Source organism: Marmota monax, unplaced genomic scaffold, assembly GCF_021218885.2.
Source record: "Marmota monax isolate L192 unplaced genomic scaffold, Marmota_monax_Labrador192_F-V1.1 WCK01_AAM20220418_F8-fsc00038, whole genome shotgun sequence".
In the NCBI taxonomy this organism is placed as follows: Eukaryota; Metazoa; Chordata; class Mammalia; order Rodentia; family Sciuridae; genus Marmota; species Marmota monax.
Genome location: NW_026692498.1, coordinates 11,033,797 through 11,054,050, shown reverse-complemented (window position 1 = coordinate 11,054,050; position 20,254 = coordinate 11,033,797). Strand labels below are relative to the sequence as shown.

The 20,254-nt window shown below is 58.9% G+C and overlaps 1 protein-coding gene across 12 annotated transcripts in view; it reads right to left on the bottom strand.

The window, feature by feature from the left end:
• Positions 1–1,283: 1,283 nt before the first annotated feature.
• Syt7 (synaptotagmin 7) overlaps positions 1,284–20,254 on the bottom strand; it is a 60,828-nt gene continuing 41,857 nt past the window's right edge. For all 12 annotated transcript variants that reach the window (XM_046445589.2, XM_046445593.2, XM_046445598.2 and 9 more), the window contains 6 exons: positions 17,550–17,685; positions 13,351–13,621; positions 10,141–10,310; positions 9,627–9,741; positions 8,908–9,107; positions 1,284–6,254 (listed from right to left, as the gene is read on the bottom strand). In XM_046445589.2, coding sequence (XP_046301545.1) covers positions 6,150–6,254; positions 8,908–9,107; positions 9,627–9,741; positions 10,141–10,310; positions 13,351–13,621; positions 17,550–17,685 — 997 coding nt within the window. In that variant the 3' untranslated portion in view covers positions 1,284–6,149. The remainder of the gene's footprint in view (positions 6,255–8,907; positions 9,108–9,626; positions 9,742–10,140; positions 10,311–13,350; positions 13,622–17,549; positions 17,686–20,254) is intronic.

The window sequence follows — 20,254 nt, the reverse complement described above, 5'->3', positions numbered from 1 at the left end:
AACAGTCAGCTTGCAAATGAGAGTGACAGCTATGCCGGGACAGAAAGAGGTGGAGAGGTGGGCAAGATCGGAGGAAGAGGGTCTGGGGCTTGGCTGGGCCTCCATCTCCTTCTCCATCAGTATACAAGGAGCTGGGTTTATTTAGAGATGAGGCTACAGAACAATACCCCAAACATTCTGGTGTCCATCTACCTTCTTTTCATGCAGAATTAGCCAAGTTTCCTTCCTCTGTTTCCCTGTACTTCCTCCCTGCCAAGTCCCCACCCTCTAGGTCAGAGCAAAGACCCTGCGATGTGTCCCAGGGGCTATCACAGGCACACAGAGCCCTCCCTTTTCGCATGGCACCCTTCTCCATGGCTGTTTGCCGGCCAAACGGGGGCTGCCCGGCTGTTTCTCCCCAGAGCCAGGAGAGTTGTCAGGGCCTGGTGTGCTGTTCACTTGCTCCCCACAACAGGAGCCAGTTCCTTCTGGAAAGTGAGTCTGGTTAAAGCAGGTGCTGATGCCTGGCTTGAGAGAACTATTGAGGGTCTCCATTTCCACAGAAAATGAGGGAGACCAGGGAATTGAGGGAGCCATTGCAGGGTGCATCTGGGCATCTCACCTCCCCCGGTACGGAGAGAGCACTGTAGAAGGAGTCCAGCACCCCTCACCCCACAACTTCCTTTGACATCCACATTGGTCTCTGGGAAGCAGAGAAAATAGAGAGGTGAAGGGCTAGCTGCGTCTGTGGTTCCCCACATTGTCCTGGGGCAGTCAGAGATGGGTGGGGAGCAGGGCATGGAAGCCCCAAAGAGTTGTGTTTATGCAAGGGATGTAGGGGAGAGGCCAAGGGCACTTGGTGGTCAGAGCAGGAAGGAAGGCTGTGGGAACTGAGATGAGAAAAGAGCAGGGGAGGTGGCGGCCACGGGGCCAGAAGGGTAAGTGACTTGCCCATCAACAGATGTGTGGACTCCCAACCCAGTGCTCACTCCACACCACGAAGGGCTGCTCTGCCCTTGATTGGCATCAGGTCTTTGAGTGGAATGGATGAGAATTCCAGCCCGTCGCTACCCTCCCCACCCCTGCCACTGTGCCCAAGCCTTCAGACAAGCAGGCCTCCTGGCCAGCAGAACAGTGCGGAGATGAGGGACAGGGAGGATCGTTTCCCTGCTTCCCCCACCCCCAGGGGCTTGGGATAGGAAGACGAACAGGTAGGTACCTGGGAGCCAGGGGTCCTGCCTCTAATACTACCAGCAGGCTTTTTCAACCATTTGTTCCAAAGCTTCCTCAAGACATCCGGGCACTGTTGTTCTGAAGACGGACATTTATTAGCACACCCAGGCGTGCCACATAGAACATGTGTTCAGACAGGGATCTCTGCCCAGGGGGCGCACAATCTAAACAAGACACAACACACACGCACATAGGCACATACATGCACGCACACACATGCGGGGAAAGAGACATGGGGAGTGCAGTGTCTTCACGAGCCAAAGGTCCTTCTGGCTGCCTTTGTGGGGGAGGGGGAAGGGAGTAGGACACGGCCTTCCAGGAAGCACTGTCGACTAGGAGGGTCTTGCAGGAGAAAGAAAACACTAGAGAGCAGCGGTTCCAGGCACAGGGAGGGGTGGGCGGGTCGCTCAGAGCAGGCGGATGAAGACAGATGGAATGAAGTGAAAGCGGTACTTGCACATGTACCAAAGAAGTGGAAGGCCGGACAGACAGTCCAGGAAAGAGGCCCTGAGCCATGGTTGGGCCTGAGCCGACTCCCCACGGGGCTGTCCTCTGACAGCCCCAATAGAAGCTCCTTCAGCCAAGGGAGTGCCCCTGAGGCTACTTACCTGACCCCAGGGCTCTCTCCAATCTCTGCAACAGAGATCTGAAGCCAAAGAAAAAAACACTTTCTTTTTCTTCTTTCTTTTGTGGTGCTGGAGGTGGAGCCCAGGGCCTCCCGAGCTAGGCAATCTCTCTACACCTGAGCTACATCCCCAGCCCACAACCAGCTTGGAAAAGGAACATTAAAACCAGGTTGTAGGAAATGGAGGGGGCAGAAAGGGAGAAGGTGGGCAGCTTTGGTGGAGGAACTTTAGTGCAGCACAGGAAGGCCGCTGCCAGCCCCAGGAGCTGGGGAGCAGGAAGTGTGTGGCCCCCTTTAATCCAGCGTGGGGCAGGGGCCAGCAGGTGGACACGTGACCAGAGATGGGCCAGTATTCCTTTTGTCCTATGTCTGAAACAGATGTAATGCCTCCCTTCTGAAGTCCCCTGAGAACTAGCAGGCCTGCTGCCCCTGGGCGGTGTAGGGAGGCTGGGATTATTGCTTCTGAACTCCAAGAGCAGAGGGAGGAAATCGTTGCGCAGGCCACGCAGGCTGGCGTGAGATAGGACCGCCCTTCCCAGGTTCCTCGGATGGGACTTGCCGTGGGCTCTCTTGAGTCGGAGAGATTTTTCTAACCCTAAATAATTAAACTAGAGAAAATGGTGGAGAGAGGCCACAGGTCTAGCCAACAGACCCAGAGCTCTCCCGTCCTTTACCCTGCAGGAATCAGGAAGGGGACACTGGACCGGAAACCACAGCAGCTTCTTAGGTGGTGGTGGAAGGTGAAGGGTCCCGCTTTGGTTTTCTGACCTACTTTGGAGGATAGCAAGCCTCCCTTGGGAACTGAGGGAGGGGATGTCCAGTGGGGTGGGTAATCAAGGGGCACCCCTGAGGCCTATAGGAGACTCCTCTCCCAATAAGCCTCCCACCTGATATGGGAGATGGAGCTGCCTTTGCTTCTGAGGCAGCTGGTGGGGTCATAGTCTGGATCTGAAGATGGGTGGGCAGCTCAGGAAGGGCCAGGTCACCAGTGAAGTCCCAGAGGTGACAAGCTGAGGAGGAGAGACTCAGCCCCAGGCTCCCCATCCCCTCACCCAGCTGCTTCTCCCTGGGGAGGGAACAGGCTGGGACCCACAGAGGAAAGAGCCAAGGCCCTGCTTTTTCACGATCCTTTATTAATCAGAACAGGCCTTGCCACAAAAAGCAGGGCCGGTTCCCACAAAAATATGATTTTGCAAAGAGGAAATCTTGCTGGCTTAGAGGGTGCGTGTGGTGGAAAAATTTTGTATGTTTTTTTTTTTTTTTCTTCTCCAGTTTTTTCTTCATTTCTCTTTGCTGCAAAAATTTTTTTTTTTTTTTTTTGTGGAAGTGGGTTTTTGTTTTATTTTTTATAAAACACTTGCGCTCAAGGACTCAAACACAATACAAACAGCGGCTACCAATCTCCACCCCTGGGGCCCCAGCTGGGCTGGGCATCCCCCCTTGGCTTTTTTTGTGGCTGTATTCCTTTGTCCCTTGCCTGGCCTCTGGTGCCTGAAGGCAGGTGTTGGGGTCCTGGGGCAGGTAGAATTTGTACAGCAGTTACAGTGGGAGAGATGGTCACAAGAAAGGAACAAGGTAACAACTAAGTCTAGGGTGCCCACAAAGGTGGTATAGATGACACTGAGGGGGGCTGGAACACAGTGAAGAGACAGTCGGCCCTGGAGGCCTCGGGGTCCCTGGAGGCTCTGTGGGGGAAGGGCAGGTGGGCCTTGCTCTCAGCCTGCGGTAATAATACTTTGCTCCCGGGTAGCACCTTCAGAGTCCTCCTGCTTTGACCCCCAGATCAGGTGACGGCCTCACAACCTCCCCATGAGGTAGGTGAAGTATTATTACCATCATTTTACAGATAGGGAAACTGAGGCCCAGGGAGTGTGGGTGACTTGCCCAGGATCCTGGGACGGCGGCAGGGCTCTGGTGCCCTCCCCCGCCCTCAAGTTCCCCCATTCCTTGCTCTCTGATCGCCCTAGGCTGTCCTGTCTCCACCCCAGATCACCTGCTGCCTCTCGTGCCAGCCCATCTGGCCCTCAAACCACCACTTGCAGACCCTCGCCGGCTTCCGGGAGCGAGCCCCAGCGGCCCGGGGGTGGCGGTGGCGGTGGGGTGTTGGGGAACCCAGGCGGGGGCATCTGCGTGCCCGCATGGGGTCCAACTGAGAGCGGACTCCGCAGGGGAAGCTCTCTGCATGTGATTGGCTATGAGTTCCATGGGCGGGGCTCCGGCAGGGGATGCTGTTACTTCACCGCCTCGGTGTGAACTGGGTACCGAGGGCTCAGGCCGGCCAGGGGCCCTGGGTGGGGCTCGTTGCCTCGCCACTCGGAGTGGTGCATTGGAAACCCGGCGGATCCGAGGGAGGGGTGGAGATTTGCTAGGTCCCTCGGCCTCTCAAAACTTCTGTCTTCCTACTTCCACACAGCCTCCAGGGACCCTGCTGGGGACTGCTCCCCCAAACCGACCTGTTGGGGCAGACCCCATTTAAAGCAAAGCTAGACTAGAGGAACATTTGGATTTACAAGGAATGTGGGCGACTATTTGCTTTACATTATTAGCATTCTTCACTCTATAAAACGGTTCACCTACTAAGTGTGATAGTCCTCCGGATCCCAGGGGCAGGGAAGGGGTGGGGGCGGAACATTTGGATATGGGCAAAAGGTGGCCTGACTATGGCATAGAAGGAACGCTCAAGGGGAAGCCCGCGGAAGGAAAGTGGCTCCCGAACGTCTATGCTTTCACTGTGCTCTAGATGTGGGGACCCTGTGCGAAGTCTCCCTGGGGTGCCAGGCCCATCCTGGGTAGAACTGTCGTGCAAGACCGTGACCACAGACGTGGTGTTCTGGCGCCACCTGGCGGTGCGTCCTGCGAATGTCCGGCCCGGGCACGTGGAACCCCAGGATTTGAAACTGTCACCAGCTGGGTCTTGTATCAATACACGGCCAGCGGAACGATGAGAGGGCTTAAGCAGGGATCATTGTGAAATCTGCTGTCTCCAAGGAGAAGCCGGGTCTAGTCTCAGCAATAGCTGGGGAGGAGAAACCACAGCTTCTTTGTGTGGGGAAGCCTCAGAATTCCTGGAATGGTCCCTGCTTGTTTGCCTGCGGCGGTGGGAGGGCCAGAAGGAGCTCTTCTGGAGGCCCAGGGAGGGGTGGGGAAGGTGAGAAGTCAGGAAGATCAGAAACGACCCAGAGGACGGGGAAGGAAAGGGAAGGTGTCCACGCACCAGGGGGGTTGAGGGGTCGGGGAGTGAGGAGGGGGCCCAGGCTGCACAGGCAGGGAGGGAGGAGGAAGGGCGGGGAAGCTGAGGGCATGGAGCGAGGTTCCAATTTGGCTGGAATCCGAGACCTGGAAGGAGGGGGGAGTCTGGGTAAAGGTGTTGGGGAAGAGCTAGTGGGGGATTGGGACCCCTGAGCAAGAGGGGAGCAGGTGCATCCTGGCGAGATGCTGTGCACACAAGAGGTGCCTAAAAGTTGTGAACGGATGTCCAAGAGATGAAGTCACTGGAGGATTCTGAGCAGAGGAGGTCCCTGAGGGGACAGGGTGAGGAGAGGGGGATGGCAAATAGACAGCTGCCTGTCTGCCCCTCTCCCCTCCTCCACTGGCCCTGACCCCCAGCCTAGACCTCTCCAGACCTCCAGCCCCACCCTGCCCTCACGAAAGCTTGCTCTCCCACAGTCTTAGCACTGCTGGCCCCAGGGGGAAAGGGAGCAAGCGTCCCCACCTTTCTCTCTCTCACACACACAGACACACACACACAGTGGACACAACACAAGTACACAGGGCCCAGGCTCCAGGACCCAGGAGCGGGCTATATACTACCCTTGGCATTCAGGGCCCAGGCGGCACCTGAAACTGCCCTGGGGGTGGGCCTGTCTTGGCTGAGCCAGGGCCAAACGCCCCAGCTCTAGTCTCTGGGGCCCGCAACCACGGCTGTAGGAGGGGCGGCTTCTCTCCACTCCAGGCACTGCCTTAAAGAAAACGGGGGACCATGCCCACCTGGCGGGCCTCTGGAGGGATCTGCCCGTCTGCCCGGCTGGCTTTCGAGCTCTCCCCCACTTCTTTAGTATCAGCAAGTCAGGAAGGAAAGGGGCAAAGCAGGAAAATGGCTCCCAGAGCCCCGCCCTGAGCTGGACCGGTGCAGGGTGGGGCTGGTGCTTCCTAGAGTGGGGCCCAATTGAGTCCCGGGACCCCTCCCTGGCTGAGCCCTCAGGGTCCTCCCCTCACCCGTGGCGGCACAGGGGCAGGCCAGGCATTGTGCATAAAGTGGTGAGGGCATGATGGGGACCTGGGCCTTTGTCCCCTGGGCCTCCCGTGGCCCCACTCAGGCCTTGAGCTGGTGCCACTGGGCCACAGGCTGCCGGGGACGGGCAATCATGTCCTTCCAGTGCTTCACCTCCCCTGGCCCACTCTTCCAGGACAGGTAGATCTGGGGAGAAAGGGAGGAAGATGCATTAGGCCCGTCTCAGGCTCTAACTCCTGCCCCCACCAGCGGGGACACCCCAGGCCGTAGTGCCAACCAACCCCACAGAAGATGTCCTTGGTTGGGCCCCACCTCAGGAGCCCGGGCCTGCCTGGCCCTTTGAAATCAGCCTGTGGCCTATTTTGCAGTGGAGGGGGCGAAGGCGGCAGTGGAGGCCGTCTGTGTCCACGGCCTTCCCTGCCCTCCTGTGGGACACTGCCTAGCTCACCATGACTGCAGGCGCTCCCACCTCCTGGGGACCTACACGCCAGGCACTGAACTCGGGCTCTGTATCTGTGGATCACGGCGTCCTTATAGCTGGGAGCCAGGCACAATTACATTCCCAGCTTCACAGTCACAGGGGTTTAAATGCAGGACTTGGGGCCTAGACTCCCAGCCCCATCCTGTCCAGCCGTTGTGTTAGGGCCTTCACATCTTGTGGGGCTGTGTGTGGGGATCTTCAGAACCCCCAGGGCAGACCCAGCTGACCACAGCCTGGAGAGTGCACTGTTCAGAGTGCGGGGGGAAAAGGAATGGGTGCTATAGGACACCTGATCAGCACCCCTCAAGGGTGTCAAGATCCCAGACAAGAAAGGAAGACTGAGAAACTGTCAGAGGAGACCAGGGACATGACGACTCAGTGCCATGTGACACCCTGAACTAGATCCTAGAACAGAGAGAGGATATTGATGGAAAAACTGGTAAAATACAAAACCTGAATTTTAGTTCCTCGTAAGATCCTCAGGCTGTGAGGAATGTACTATCTTCATGTGACAGACTGACAATGGGGAGTAGGGGCGAGGGGGACATGGGAACTATCAGCACCACCTCTGCTACTTTTCTAAAAATCTAAAACTATTCAAATAAAAAGTATTTTAAGTGTTGGGGGTGGGAAGAGCAGGGCATGGTGAGGCATGCCTGTAATGCCGGCGACTTGGGAGGCTGAGGCAGGAGGATCAAAAGTTTGAGGCCAACCTGGGCAACTCAGCAAGATCCTATTACACAATAAAATAAAAGAGGACTGGGGATGTAGCTCAGTGGTAGAGCACTGGGTTCAAGTTCTGAGCGGGGGGTGGGTGGGGAGGGAGAGAGAGAATGAGAGAGCAAGAGAAAGGGAAAGAGAAGAGGGAAGGGAGAAAGAAGAGAAAGGGTTAAAAAAAAAGATGGGGGCGAACCCCAGCTCTGCCACGTATGGGTGGCGAGGCCTCCCTGAGTGTTGATGGCGGCTGCCTTGTACACAGTTTGAGATGGTGAGTGTCGCGGCTCCGTGGGCACGTGGTGCATAGTAAACCCTCTCAGTTGTGGGTTCTGTCTCTGTAGCCCGCTGGCTGTTCACTCCCGAGGGTCACAGAGTTTGGGGGCCACTCTGGCAAAAGTCCTCATTTGCAACCTCCGTCCAGCATGGTGCCCACAGCCTTGAGCTATGCTGTACCGATAAGAGGGCAGGTTCCTGGCTTCCGAGGGCTGAGCAGGGGCTGGAACTCAGAGGGTTGCCTAAACTCCCCAGGCCAGAGCAAGAACAGATCCGGGGCTGGGGACACAGCTCAGCTGGTAGAGGGCTTGCCTGGCATGCACCAGGCCCTGGGTTCAGTCCCCAGCACCACCACACACACAAAAAAGAACAGCTCTGCCTCTGCCTGGGTTCAGTAACAGAAAGTAGGTCTTTTGCAAAAGGACCTGCCATTGGAATCTAAGGAACACCCAGTTCCCAAAGGTGAAGCTTCAGGAGAACCGATAAACAGATATGGTTTACACGTCCCTTGGCCTGGGCTGGGCCTGGGAGGCTCAGCAGGCGCTGCCCAGATGTTGGAATATGGGTGGCACTGTCCTGTGACAAGGTGGCTGGTCACGCTCCCTGGGCCAGACTTATGGCAGGCAGGGCCAGCTCGCCTCTGTGAGGCCAGACTGCCTCCCTCGCCTCCAAGAGCACAGCTGCGTTCTCCATCCCTAGCTGAGGGTTGCCCCCAGCTCAGCCCCCTTCCCTGCCCCTTCTGAGCTGACTTCTGAGCCCACCCTGTCCACACTGAGCCACATACAAACACAACGACAGACATTTCAAAGTAGAAAAGTGGACGGGTTTATGCCACAGAATCTCCTCCAAGAAAACCTCAAGGCCAGGAATGGATTTGTGGATTAGCAGGCGGGAGGAGAAGGTCATCTTCAATTGGGAGGACCTCTACATAACTTGGGCAATTCTTCTTTCACCCTGGAAAGTCCTGTAGCCCCATCTTATAGATAAGAACCCTGAAGCTCAGAGAGGGCAAGTGGTTTGCCCAAGGTCACCCGGCTGTTAGTGGGCAGATCAGGTGGGACCTGAGCTTAGGTCTTTGGAGTCTGATGGTAGCTCTCGAAATTGCCCCACACAGCTTGTCCTCTGAAGATGGCCCCTCAGAGCAGTCGGGGGGCCTGTCTGAGGAGCCTCATTTCCCTGCCACTTCCTTCTTTCCCTCCCTCCCAGGGGTCTGTCCTGAGCTGAGTGAGCCCCAGGAAGATGCCTGGGGGGAAACCTCAGGAAGGTCCCGTCTGATGCCCTCAGTTTTCCCTGAGGTGGGAAGGCCTGACCCGCCCTGGTGTCCAGCCTGCCGGGGGCCGGCTGGGTGCGCCCCACTGCCGGGCCTACCTTGCCTATGACGTCGTTGCGGCTGACCTTGTCCTTGTCCATGACGGTGATGACGATGGTCGTCTCCCTCAGCTTCTCCGTGGGGATGTCGAAGGCGAAGGACTCGTTGAAGATGGGGTTCAGGTTCCTCTTCATGGTCACCGTCTTCTTTTTCTCCACCCGCTTGTCTTTGTACATCAGCCACACCTTCACGTAGGGGTCTGCGGAAGGGAGGGGAGGGTTAGAGGGACAGCGTGGGGGGACTCCTAGGACCCTCTCCTCCTGCCATGTGTGGAAGCCAAGGCGGGGGGGGGGCGGCTGTGTGCTTCCCCCCAAAGGGCAAGGCCAGGCCCAAGACAGGATCCGGGGGAATCAGCAGCTCGGTTGGGAGAGTCAGAGGGGAGCTTGGCTGTCAGCCACCCAGAGCCACCTGCTAACATCCACGAGGAAACCCAGCCCCAGAGGGGCCAGGTGCAGCCCGAGCTCAGAGACAAGAGAATCAGGATTTGAACCCAGGCCTCCCCAATAGAACAACAGTCCCGTTCTTCCCGATTCCATAAAGGACAGGGTCCGAGATGTTGCTGTCCCTTAGGATCATCCAAAGGGGGCCCCCCGATGTCTCTAGGGTAGAGGAGCTGGGACCGGAATGGAGGTGTGGGGGTCAGGGAGGAGGGCCGGCGGCGTCCCGAGTCAGAGCCTCCCCTGGCCCGCCCGCCTCCTGCCTCCAGGAGCCCCAGCACCTGATGTGCCCCCGATGTCCATGGCTTTGAGGTTCCGGGCTTTGATGATGTTCACGATGATGGAGTTGGCAGAGGGGTTGTAGCAGAGAGACAGGAGCAGCTCCCCTCGGCTCCCCTGGGAGGGACAGGTGAGGGATGAGGCTGGGCCATGGGGAGGGGCACGGGGCTCCCCTCCCCCGACCTCAGGGCCCCTCTGGCCTGACCTGGCAGCCACCCCTCTGTCTGCCATTGTTGTCACACTGTGTCCCCTCCTCTGGCAGGTCTCTACACGCCTGCCCCCAGACTCCCCACTTCCTGAACAGAGCCCCAGGTTCTTTCCCACAGCTCAGTGAGTCACCGAGGGCTGAGGGACAGTGCTCGGACCACTGATGGGTCGGCACCTCCTTGGGGACTGCCCGCCTGCACCCCTCTCCAAGCCCGGCTGGCATTCCTACGGCTGAGGTGGACTAGGGTGGACCTGCCAGCCCTGACCAGGCAGCCCCCTCCAGCCAGAGGCCCACAGGGGAGGCCTTACACTCCCATCGCTGCATGGCTTCAGATCCTTCCAGAAGGTCTGCATCTGGGTCAGGTCCACCTTGTTGAGGGGGATGGACACCTCCCCGATGGGGTCATTACGGCTGAAACGGTCGTAGTCCAGGACTTGGAGGTAGAGGACCCTCTGTACCACCTTCTCGTAGGGAAAACCTGAGGGACAGACGTGAGGTGAAGGGGGGACAGCAGGCCACACAGAGCCCAGGAAGGGAGGCAGGAGGGAAGAGTCCAGGAAGGGGAGACTTGTGTCCTCCTGCTGCCACGACACCCAGGACAGCAGGCCACACCTGGGCGCAGTCAGGGCTTTCCGAAGTGCTAGTAAGAACTGCTACCGGCCATGTGAACCCCTCAATGGTTCCCCTTTGTTGGAGTGTCTTGTCCATTTTACAGATGAGGAAACTGGGGCTCAGATGGCTTAAATTACCTGTCCAAAGTCCCGTGGCTTACAAACAGCAGAAGTGGGGCATCCATTCAGTTACCATGTGTCCATCCCAGTGATGGGCGTCTCTGAGCTGCCACTGCCAATCATCCTGAGGCAAGTCTGGGCAAGTGGCTCTGTCTGAGGCAGATCAGGCTGCCAGCAAGTCCCCTGGGGGACTGAGGTTGGGGGTGGAGAAGCAGGAATGGACTGGTGCCCTGGGACACTCCTTCCCCTTCCAAGGTGGCCTGTCCTTCCGTTCTTCCTGAACAGATCCTGCAGCCCTCCCCTCCTCCGCGCCACCTCCCCTGTGCAGCCACCTCTTGCCTAGACAGCCGCAAGAGTCTCCAGATCGCTCCCCCCACGTCCACGCTTCCTCCGGGTCCATTCTCAACGCAGTGGCCGGAGTGATCTTTTAAAAATAGCAGCACATCACAGCACTCTCCTGCTCGGAGCCTTTCAATGGTTGCCGGTGCACTTAGAATAAAAGCTGGGCACCCTACCTTGGCTTCGAGTCCTGCCACAATTTGGCAGCTCCTGCTCGTCTCCTGACCACTCAACAATGACAGGCTGAAGCCTCCTTCCTGGTCCTCTTCCTGCCTGGCCCCCACCGCACCCGCTGGCTTACTCCCATCCTTCAGGCCTTAGCTCTGTCCTGACTTCGCAGCTGGGTGGGACGCCCCGGTACATGGGCGCTCTCCTTTTCGCCAGCTGTGAGAGGTTTAGTCTTCTGACTCGCTCGCTAGGCTGGGATTTCCAGAAAGGCATCCCTGTGATCGCCCACCAGACCCTGGCATCTAGCACCATTTCTGGCACATAGTAGGCACTTGTTAAGAGGATAAATAATTGAACAGATGAATAAGTGCCAGGGGAACAAATGGTCTGCCGGAGCAGCAGGAAGGTGCTGGGGTGCACAGAGGAGCTGAGGTGCAGGAGGTGGGTGGGAGGGGAAGGGGAGAAGGAGCCACAGGAAGATGGGAGCCAGGAGTCAGTGTCCCCTGGGAGGCTTAGAGGTGGGGCTGGCCTTGGGGGTGGAAGGGCACAGGCCACCCTGGACGCCTGGGGGGCTGAGATCCTGAATGAGGGGTGAGCAGGAAGGAGAGGGCATCTAGTCCCCAGCCTGACTGGTGGAGAAGCTGCAGAGAAGAGCTCTGGAGGGTTCCAGCACCTTCACCCAGAAACAGAAGAGGCCCAAAGAGGCACTGGCAGGAGCAGGGACAGGAAATCCTCTGAAATCCTACAGGGTCCCTGTCCTCCTGTTAAGGGGGACTGGGTCTTGCTCATCTTGGAGGGCCTAAGGGATCTTGCCCAGGTGACCCTCGGCATCTATTCAGGTGAATGCATGTGGACAAGTGTTCTGGGGTCGCTGGCAGCGCCCAAGTCTGCTCTCTTCAACACCAGAGGAGGCGGGCTCTACTCCGGCACACTCCTGCTCATTCCCCAGGACCCACCTTGAATGGCTCCTCTTTGGGGAAATCGGCACCACCAAGGGAAGCCCATACCGGGTTCCTGCAGCGGCTGACATGCTGGGTGTGGCCAAGTCTCAACCCCTCTGTGTCCTCCATTAGATCAGTAACGTCTCGAGGGCCACCTTTTCTGAGCTCCCAGTTCCCAGTTCATAATTGACGCTGGGTATGTTTGTGGAAGGGATTGGGGGGCCGTGGCTCTGTCCATCATCCTCACCCTTTCAGCTGGCCACATATCCCTCCAGATGGCCAAACCTCTGGCTAGTTGTACCATCTCAACTGGACCCCGTGCTGAACAGGGAGGAGGGGACCTGGAAACATCTGAGCTCACCCTCACTTACTTCGTGGGTGAACTGAGGGCCATCTTGCAGATCTGGAGGGGGCCGAAAGACCTGGACACCAATTGGGGAAGAGTCCCTGCAGGTTCTGGAAATCAGGGGACCGGACAGTGGGAGCCATAGGGGTTTATTCTCACGGGTTGAACCAGGCTCCTGGGAGAGTTATGGCCTCTCTAAGCGGGGTGGGGCCTGGGGTAGAAACTGCTCCTGAGCACGCAGCCGGCCTGGTGGCATTGATGCCACCAGGTTTCAGGAGAGAGGAAGGACTTTTGCCTCAGTGGCCTCCTGGAGCCAGAGGACAAGGCTCAGAGTCTTTACTCTTGTCCCAGGTTGGGGAGGGGGAAGGAAGGGGTCAGAGACCAGCAACAGAATGTGTTTAACAAACAGCTGTCAGCATTTTCTGAGTGGAGGGCCCAGTTCTGAGTGCTTTTCACACTTTAGTAATTTGTTTAATACTCGCCCTTATTATCTCTTTTACAAATGAGGAGACCAGGGTACAGAGATGTTTAGGAAATTACCCAGGGCACACAGCTAGTAAGTGGAAGAGCTGGGATCCAAACCCAGACAGTCCGGGCCAGGCCTGTGCTCTTAACTACTGCACTCTGGGTGCCCCGGGACACACCATCTCTGAATGCCGTGGGTGCCTCCTGCCTGTCCAGCCCTCCCCAGGACGAGGCCCTCCTTGGCCTCTGGGTGTGAAGTTGGCTCCTTCTGGCTCCCGAGACCTGACCCAGCTACACACAAAATGCATCAGGTTGACTGGCCCGAGACAGGTGCCTCTGGGGCGTGTGTGAGCACTTACATGTACACACGTATCTGTCCATGTGCACACACGTGTGCACACACGTATACCGGCTTGCCCGTGCTCGTGCACCTGTGTGCCCCCACGTGTGCGTAGGCGCCTGTGCCCGTGGCCACGTGGGCGGTGGGGTGGGGAGGAGGGGGCAGTGGGGAGGGGGCGCCGGTCTCACCTTCAAAGAGGAAGGTCTCGTTCCAGTGGGGGTTCAGGTTCTTCCGCTTCACCTTGGTCTCCAGCTTGTGCTTCTTGTCCGGCAGCAGGTAGATCTTGACGAAGGGGTCGCTGGTGCCGCTGAAGTCCTTGGCTGGCAGCTCCTGGGCCTTCATGATCTTCACGGTGAGCGTGGACTCCTGGAAGTTGTAGCCGACGCTGAACTGGATCCTGCCCAGGTTCTCTCGGCTGCAGCCCTCGTGGGCCTCGTCCTCCTCTGAGCCTGGGGACAGCTGGGGGCGGGCGAGAGGCAGCAGGTTGGGGAGGGCTCTGCTCCCCGGGGCCACCTGTAACCCAGCATGGCTGAGAAGCCTTTCTGCGCTGGAGGCGGGTCCCGCTGCCACAAGCTGCTCTCTGCTGCTGGCCACACGTGGGGCTGGCTGGAGGTGGTGGCCCAGCCCGTATTCATGGCCGGAGGAGGAGGTTCAGGCCAGCGAGCAAGTACCTTCACCAAGGTCTCTTAGGGAGAGAGGGAGGCAGATCCAGGAACGGCCCCCTCTTCCTGAGCCCCGGATCTGTGTGTAGAGACCCCCTCTCCCACCTCCTGTCACAGTCCTGGGTCAACCCCCTCCAAGTGCTGGCCACCACAGCTGCCCTCATCTCCCCAGGTCGGGATGCCTCTGCCTTGGGGCGTGCGGGTCCCTGGGTCCCCTCCACTCTCCCTGTGGGCCCTGGGGACATGCTGACCCCAGCCTGGGCTGCAAAACAGGTGGAGGCTGCTCACAGCTTCAAGAGTTTAGCACGGTGTTTCTGATGAAGGCGACTCTCTGGGGTGCAGGGGGTGATGCAATTTACTAAATGAGAAAGGCAAGTGTTCCCGCAGGCGATGTCTATTTGTGTGAGGCAGCGTCACCAGGGAAATGAAGAATACAGATCTGCCCCTCCCTGTCCCCAGGGAGTCTGATTGGATCAGGCTGGGTGGGCCCTGGCATCGATACTGTCTCCAAAGGGCCTCAGATGGCTGCACTACGTGCCGGGCTCAGGACCACTGGAGGGGACTGCACCTGCCCCCGGTGCCCACTCTCAGGGCGGGCGCTTGGCAGCCAGGGACTCAATAGGAAGTCCTGGGGAGGGTGATTCCCACCCGACGTGGGAAAGTAGGCAGCAGCTGGGGGGTCTCCCTGTCCAGGGTCTGAAGTGTGGCTACACAGAGGGGGCATCTGGGCAGGCTTGAAACCCTGCCACTTCCAGCTGCTGGGGTCTAGACCCATCAGGTCCACTGGCCCCCCTCCCTGCCTCTGCCGATAAGATGGGAGCCAGGAATTGGACCCGGGGTGCCACTGTTCAGACAAAGCTGCAGGTGGCTATCTATTCTCCCCCACGGAAACCTCCACATCCCCTCCTGCCTCCTAGAGTGGCGGCCACGGGCTCTGAAGTGCTCCATGATACAGGTAATAGTAATGCAGATAGGGTGCACCTACCATGGCAGACGACTCTTAGTCACTTTCTTACTGCCGGGCCAGGCAGTTGTCACCGCTCTCTAGCTGAGGAGACTGGCTCAGAGAGGTTAAGTCACATGTCCAAGATGGCACAGCAGTAGGAGCCCTCTCTGACTTGAAGGCCTGCTCCTTCCACCAGAGCAGGCCCACACCCCAGGGTGATAGGAGACTCCCCCCAGCCAGCAAAGCCTTCCCTGTGCCAGGTGAGAAGCTATGGATCAGCTGCCTGCCACCCCTGCCCTGTGCCAGGTGTCCCTCCCTCAATCCTTACTCCCAACAAGGCAGGCACAACTGGTTTCCAATTTGGGTTTGGAGCACAGAGAGGTTGGGTAACTTGTCTCAAGTCACCTTGCCCGAATGGTGAAGCGGAACCTGCACGCAGGTGGCGCCCAGGCATTCTGAGCACCCGGCACCTGGCTCTGGGTCCCACACCCAGACCTGGGGCTTTACCCCTGTGGGCAGGGGTGCCAAGCGGCCTTTGCTGGTCTTCCTCGCAGTGGAAACCTGGGCCCTTGGTTGACCAGATAGCCCTGGAGCTCCAGCCCAGGCCCTCTGAGGACACGGCCACCCGACCAGGGTCGGTTCATGGAGTCCCCTTCACCTTGAACCTCCGCTTCTGCATCTGCAGAATGGATGCCACGGGACATAGCTTGTGAGGTTCCTGGGAGGTTTAGATGGGTCCATGTTCCTTCCACAGTCCTCCTCTGTAGCCTGCCCCCTGGCCCAGGCAGCAAGAGCCTGGGACATCACATGGGTAGGCAGGGCCAGCAGGGCCACTCACCTTCCCCTTCCCTTCTAAAGTTGGGGTGCAGTCGTGGGTGACTAGAGCCCCAGCTGAGGTCCTTTGGCCACCTGGCTCTTTGCTCCCCAAGAGGGTGGTCTAGAGGAGTCCTAGGTGGTTTTCACTTCAGAAAGTGCCCACTCCCAGCTTCCTAAGCCACAGTCCTGAGCCCTAAAGAGCTATCTTCCTGACACCCAGGCTGGCCACCCCATCCCAGCCCCTGGGAGGTGCTGCCTGAGCCCCTTCCCCAGTAGTTAACCCCCCAGGTCACCCAGCCAGGCCCTGTGCCAGGGCATGGGCACCTCAGATGTCAGGGTGGTCTTGACACCCCCCCCCCCCGCCCCTCTGCTGGTCGGCTCTGGGTGCCTGACTCCTGTCTCCTGAGTGCAAGCCTCTGCAGGTTGAAGTCACAGGGACTAATTCTCCTGCTTATCTTTACAGTCACTGTTAATGCCGATGACCTGGCACTGGCATACGACTGGGCAATTAGACTCTGCCCTCCCACCTCTGGGCATCTGCTGAGCACAAGAGGGAGATGGGCCTGCACTTCCTTCCGCTGCCACGCCTGTGGGCCCCTCCCTGAGGGCAGCAAGGGGCAGGCAAGCTGGCTGGGAAAGGGCTGTCCCTTCTGGGAACCTGGCTACTGGAAAACGTAACCAATTACCGGGCTGTGGTACAGGCAGGTGGGCTGTGGCAAGGGGTGTCCAAAGCAGAGGATGACCAGGGCTGTCTGAACAGGTAGGGGAGACAGGAGGGAGACGGTGCAGGGCCAGGCCTGTGGGAGACTGTGGCTGGCGAGAGATGGGGGTCCAGAAGCCACCGGATCTGGGATGGGAAAGTTCTGATGCCCTAGCCTGGGTCCAACAGAAACGTGGACCCTGCAGCCCTCTAGAGCCCACTGACTGGAAGTCGGACTCTTACCAAGGTGGCTTGCGGTCTGTGTGCACATGGGAACTTGGGAAATGCCAGGCTAGCAAGGGGCAGCTGGGGTGGCTGGTTAGAGCTGGATGCAACCCTAAATGGCAGAAGGGGGGGTGCCTGGAGGTTTTGTGGGGCTCAGGAAGGGTGGCAGGTGGGAGAACTCTGAATTGATGTCAGGACTGGGAAGGGCCAGAGGGTCCCCAAACCCTCTTCCCTGTCTCTATAGGTGGGAGGGTGACCAAGGCAAGGACTTGCCCCAGGTCGTGTCCAGTAGGAACAGATCCCACCCTTAGGCCCTTCTAGATCCTTCTTGGGACTTCTGAGCTGCCAGAGCTTTAATGGTGCTGCCTGGAAACCCCTCTGGCCTAGTTCAGGGACTCTGGAAGTACAGGAAGGACAAGTGGCCTCATTGCTGCCACCAGGGGGCGCCATATGAACCACACCCTTGGCCTTGGTGAAGCACTCTAGGGTCTGAATCCCGCAAGCTGTCCCCTCATAAGAGTCAGGACCTGTGGTTCTGCTCTCCTCTTCTCTGAGCCTCCCAGCAGTGGGAAGTGGGGAGGGTGCTGGTGTGGGGGTGAGATGGCCTCAGCTGGGAGTTCCACCCCAGGGGTCCCGCTCCAAGTCATCCTACTGCCCCAAGTCTACTACCCGGCTTTTTATCTATCAGCCTTTCTCTCTCTCACGAGGTCCCTTCTCAATCTGGAAGGGGATCAAAGCAGGAGAGGCGTTCTTACTTTCACCCGACTGATGAGGAAACTGAGGCCCAGAGAGGTCACTTTGGTGAAAAGAGCTGAGAAGAGACCCCAGGCCTTGCTCCCTCAAGTCACACTGTCAGCACACTGTGCCTAGCTCTCCAGGCTACCGCTGGCTGGGTCCCCTGCCCAAGCAGGCCAGTCCCAGGCCGTCCAGTTTCCAATACACACGCACACACACACACACACACACACACGCGCGCGCGCGCGCTCCTTGCCTCCCAGCCCAGCTCTCTGTGGGGCCCAGGCCCCCCGCCTTTCTCACCATGAGCATCTCGCTGGTGAGGGAGTTGACGAGGTCCGAGACGGAGGAGCGGGGCTCGGTCCGGCGGTCAGACTCGTCGTGGGGCGTCTGGCCTGGCACTGGGGCTGTGTTCACCGCCTTACCTCCTGTGGGCAACCTGGGAGAGGGGGAGTCCCAGTGAGTCCAGACTGGGGCTGGGCTGGGCTGGGCGCCACAGGCCTGGAGTGGCAGCGGGACCTTCTCGGAGGACCTGAGCCCCTGCCACCTTCTGCAGGCGGGCAGAGGCAGAGCTCGTGTCTGTCAGGAGGCCTGTTTTTCCCCAAAGACTTGAGCTCAGGGCCCATCCCCCTTGCAGCCTCTGCCCCAGGTGCCTCTCGCTTAACTAACCCCATGGGGGGCTGTTTGGAGTGGGGGTCCCCCTCTTCGGGTTCCCCAGAAGCCTTCTAGCCCTCAAGCACTGGCTGGCATGGTTGGTCTGAGTCTGCACCCCTGGTTGAGTCTGCACCCCTCTGCTGAGGCCTGCTCCACCCTGCCCCCCAGCCTGGGAGGGGGAGGCTTACTGGGGAGGCTCTGGGTGGAGACCAGGTCCCTCTACACGTCATTACCCTCTGCAAACATGCCAGTGTCTGTTTCCAGGTGTCCCACCTATTTACTCAGGCTATGCAGAGCACAGGTGCTCTTCCACCCTCCGGACCAGGTGAGGTCAGGACCCCTGTCCACACAGCTCGCTCAGGCAGAATTTCTACCACAACCCAAGTGTTCTCTGTCTGAATCCTCTGAAGCACTAGCCACTGGCCACACAGGTGAGCAGGCATTCGCAGTGCGGCCAGTGTGACTGAGAACTGAAGATTTTATTTAATTGAAGCTAATTTAGATTTAAAAGCACCTACTGGGTAGGGCAAGTTGTCACCCCTGTGCTCCCCAGTCCCCACCCTGCTCCTACTCGGAGGTGTGCACACTTGATGAGGCTCTCACCCAGGACCAAAGAAAGATGGGGGACCCACCGAGCAACCAGTCAGCACCCAGCTCCATGCCGTTCCCAGGAGGCTAGGAGCTCTGGCTCCATGGCCGGGTGGGAAGCCCGGGCTATGGTCAGCTGGGAGTCAGGAAGGGGCTCCTGAAAGCCTGCCCAGGGACCAGGCTGGAACGTCCCATGAGAAGGAAGAGGTGGGGGCAGGCAGCGAGGAGGTGATGGGGACCGGCAGCTGGGGCCTGGGACAGGCTAAAATAGAACAGCCTCCAGAGCAGAGTCACAGACTGGGAGCCACACAGGCTGGACACAAGCCGCGGCCCTCTGCTACAGACTGGCCACCAGCACACAGGTGGCCACGACAGGCACATACAGACATGCACGGATATGCCAGGCCCTGGAGGGGAGGCCAGGACCCAAGAGCAGGGTGTGCACACAGACACGCACAGACACGCACACACCAACACACAAGGCAGGCAGACACCCGGGGCACAGGGAGAGAAGAGCATGGGCATCAGGCAGGTCAACCAGAGCAGCCGTGAGGACACACACAGTGATGGGCACACTTAGGTCCCCAGAGGAAACCCACTCGGGGACACCCAGGCATACCAAGGTGCGCACGTGAACCGGGACAGACTGAAACAGAAAGGAGGAGGAGGGACAGACACCCCAATTATCAGGTGCCTGATACACCTGCTGTGAGAACCTGGCCACCCGCCCCGCCCTCAACAGGCTGGACACCCTTCCCAGAGGCACGGACACGGCAGCACACGTGCGGCCCCGCACACACGAGGACACACGCACACACACACACACACGTGGACACGTGCTCACGCAGACAGCGCGGGGAGGAAGAGGAGACTGAAATAGCTGGAGAGGTAAAGTCAGGTTAAAAATAGAGCAGGAGAGGAGGAGAGCGGAGATTGACTGCTGGAGGAATGAGAAGTCGAGTCATTTTGGCCACGCCACAGCTCGGCACAGCTGCAGAGCAGCCTGGGGAAGATGGTCAGCGCCACCAAAGCTGTCGGAGGTCACAGGACAGAGAGACGGAGAGACAAAGGCATGGGGAGAGGCAGAGGGAGAGGCCAAGGGGCCCGTCACCGGCCCAGGGACATCCCTGTGAGGAGCAGATGGGAGGAAGGAGGCAGAGAGAGAAAAAGAGGGAGAGAGAGAGAGAGAGAGAGAGAGGGGCCAAGAAAAGTTAGTCAGAGACATGTGAAGAAGGCTGTTGGGAGGACAGGGACAAGGAGGAGCAAGGCGGCCAACAGGAGAGGCAGAGAGGAGGCAGGGGACACACAGGGGCAGAGGAACATGGTGGCTTCGGAGGAGGCGAGCAATGGGGGTGGCCTGGCCCCGCCCTGCCCCCCACCGGGGTGGGGGTGGGGCCACGGTGGAAACCATTTGGATCCCAGGAGCGATGGAGAGAGGATGGCTGCGAGCATGAGGTGGGTGGGTGGGTGGTGCAGAATGAGTGAGGCAGTCGCCCTCCTGGGGCCAGCGGCCAGCTCCCCCCCAGGTCCAAGAGCACCGCTCCGAGGTCCTACCTAGAGGCCCAGGGTTTGGAGGGTCCTGGAGTGGGGGCTTCGGGGCCTTCTGGGATTGAAGGGATGGTAGGGACTGCCCCTCCCGCCTTCCCGTGGTCCCTTGGCCACACTGCCATCTTGTCTGGGACCTGGAGTGGCTCTTCCTCCTCCGTTGGGCCCTGTCTACCACAAGCCTGTTGCTACGGGCCAAGGGAGGCATGTTCTCCCAAACA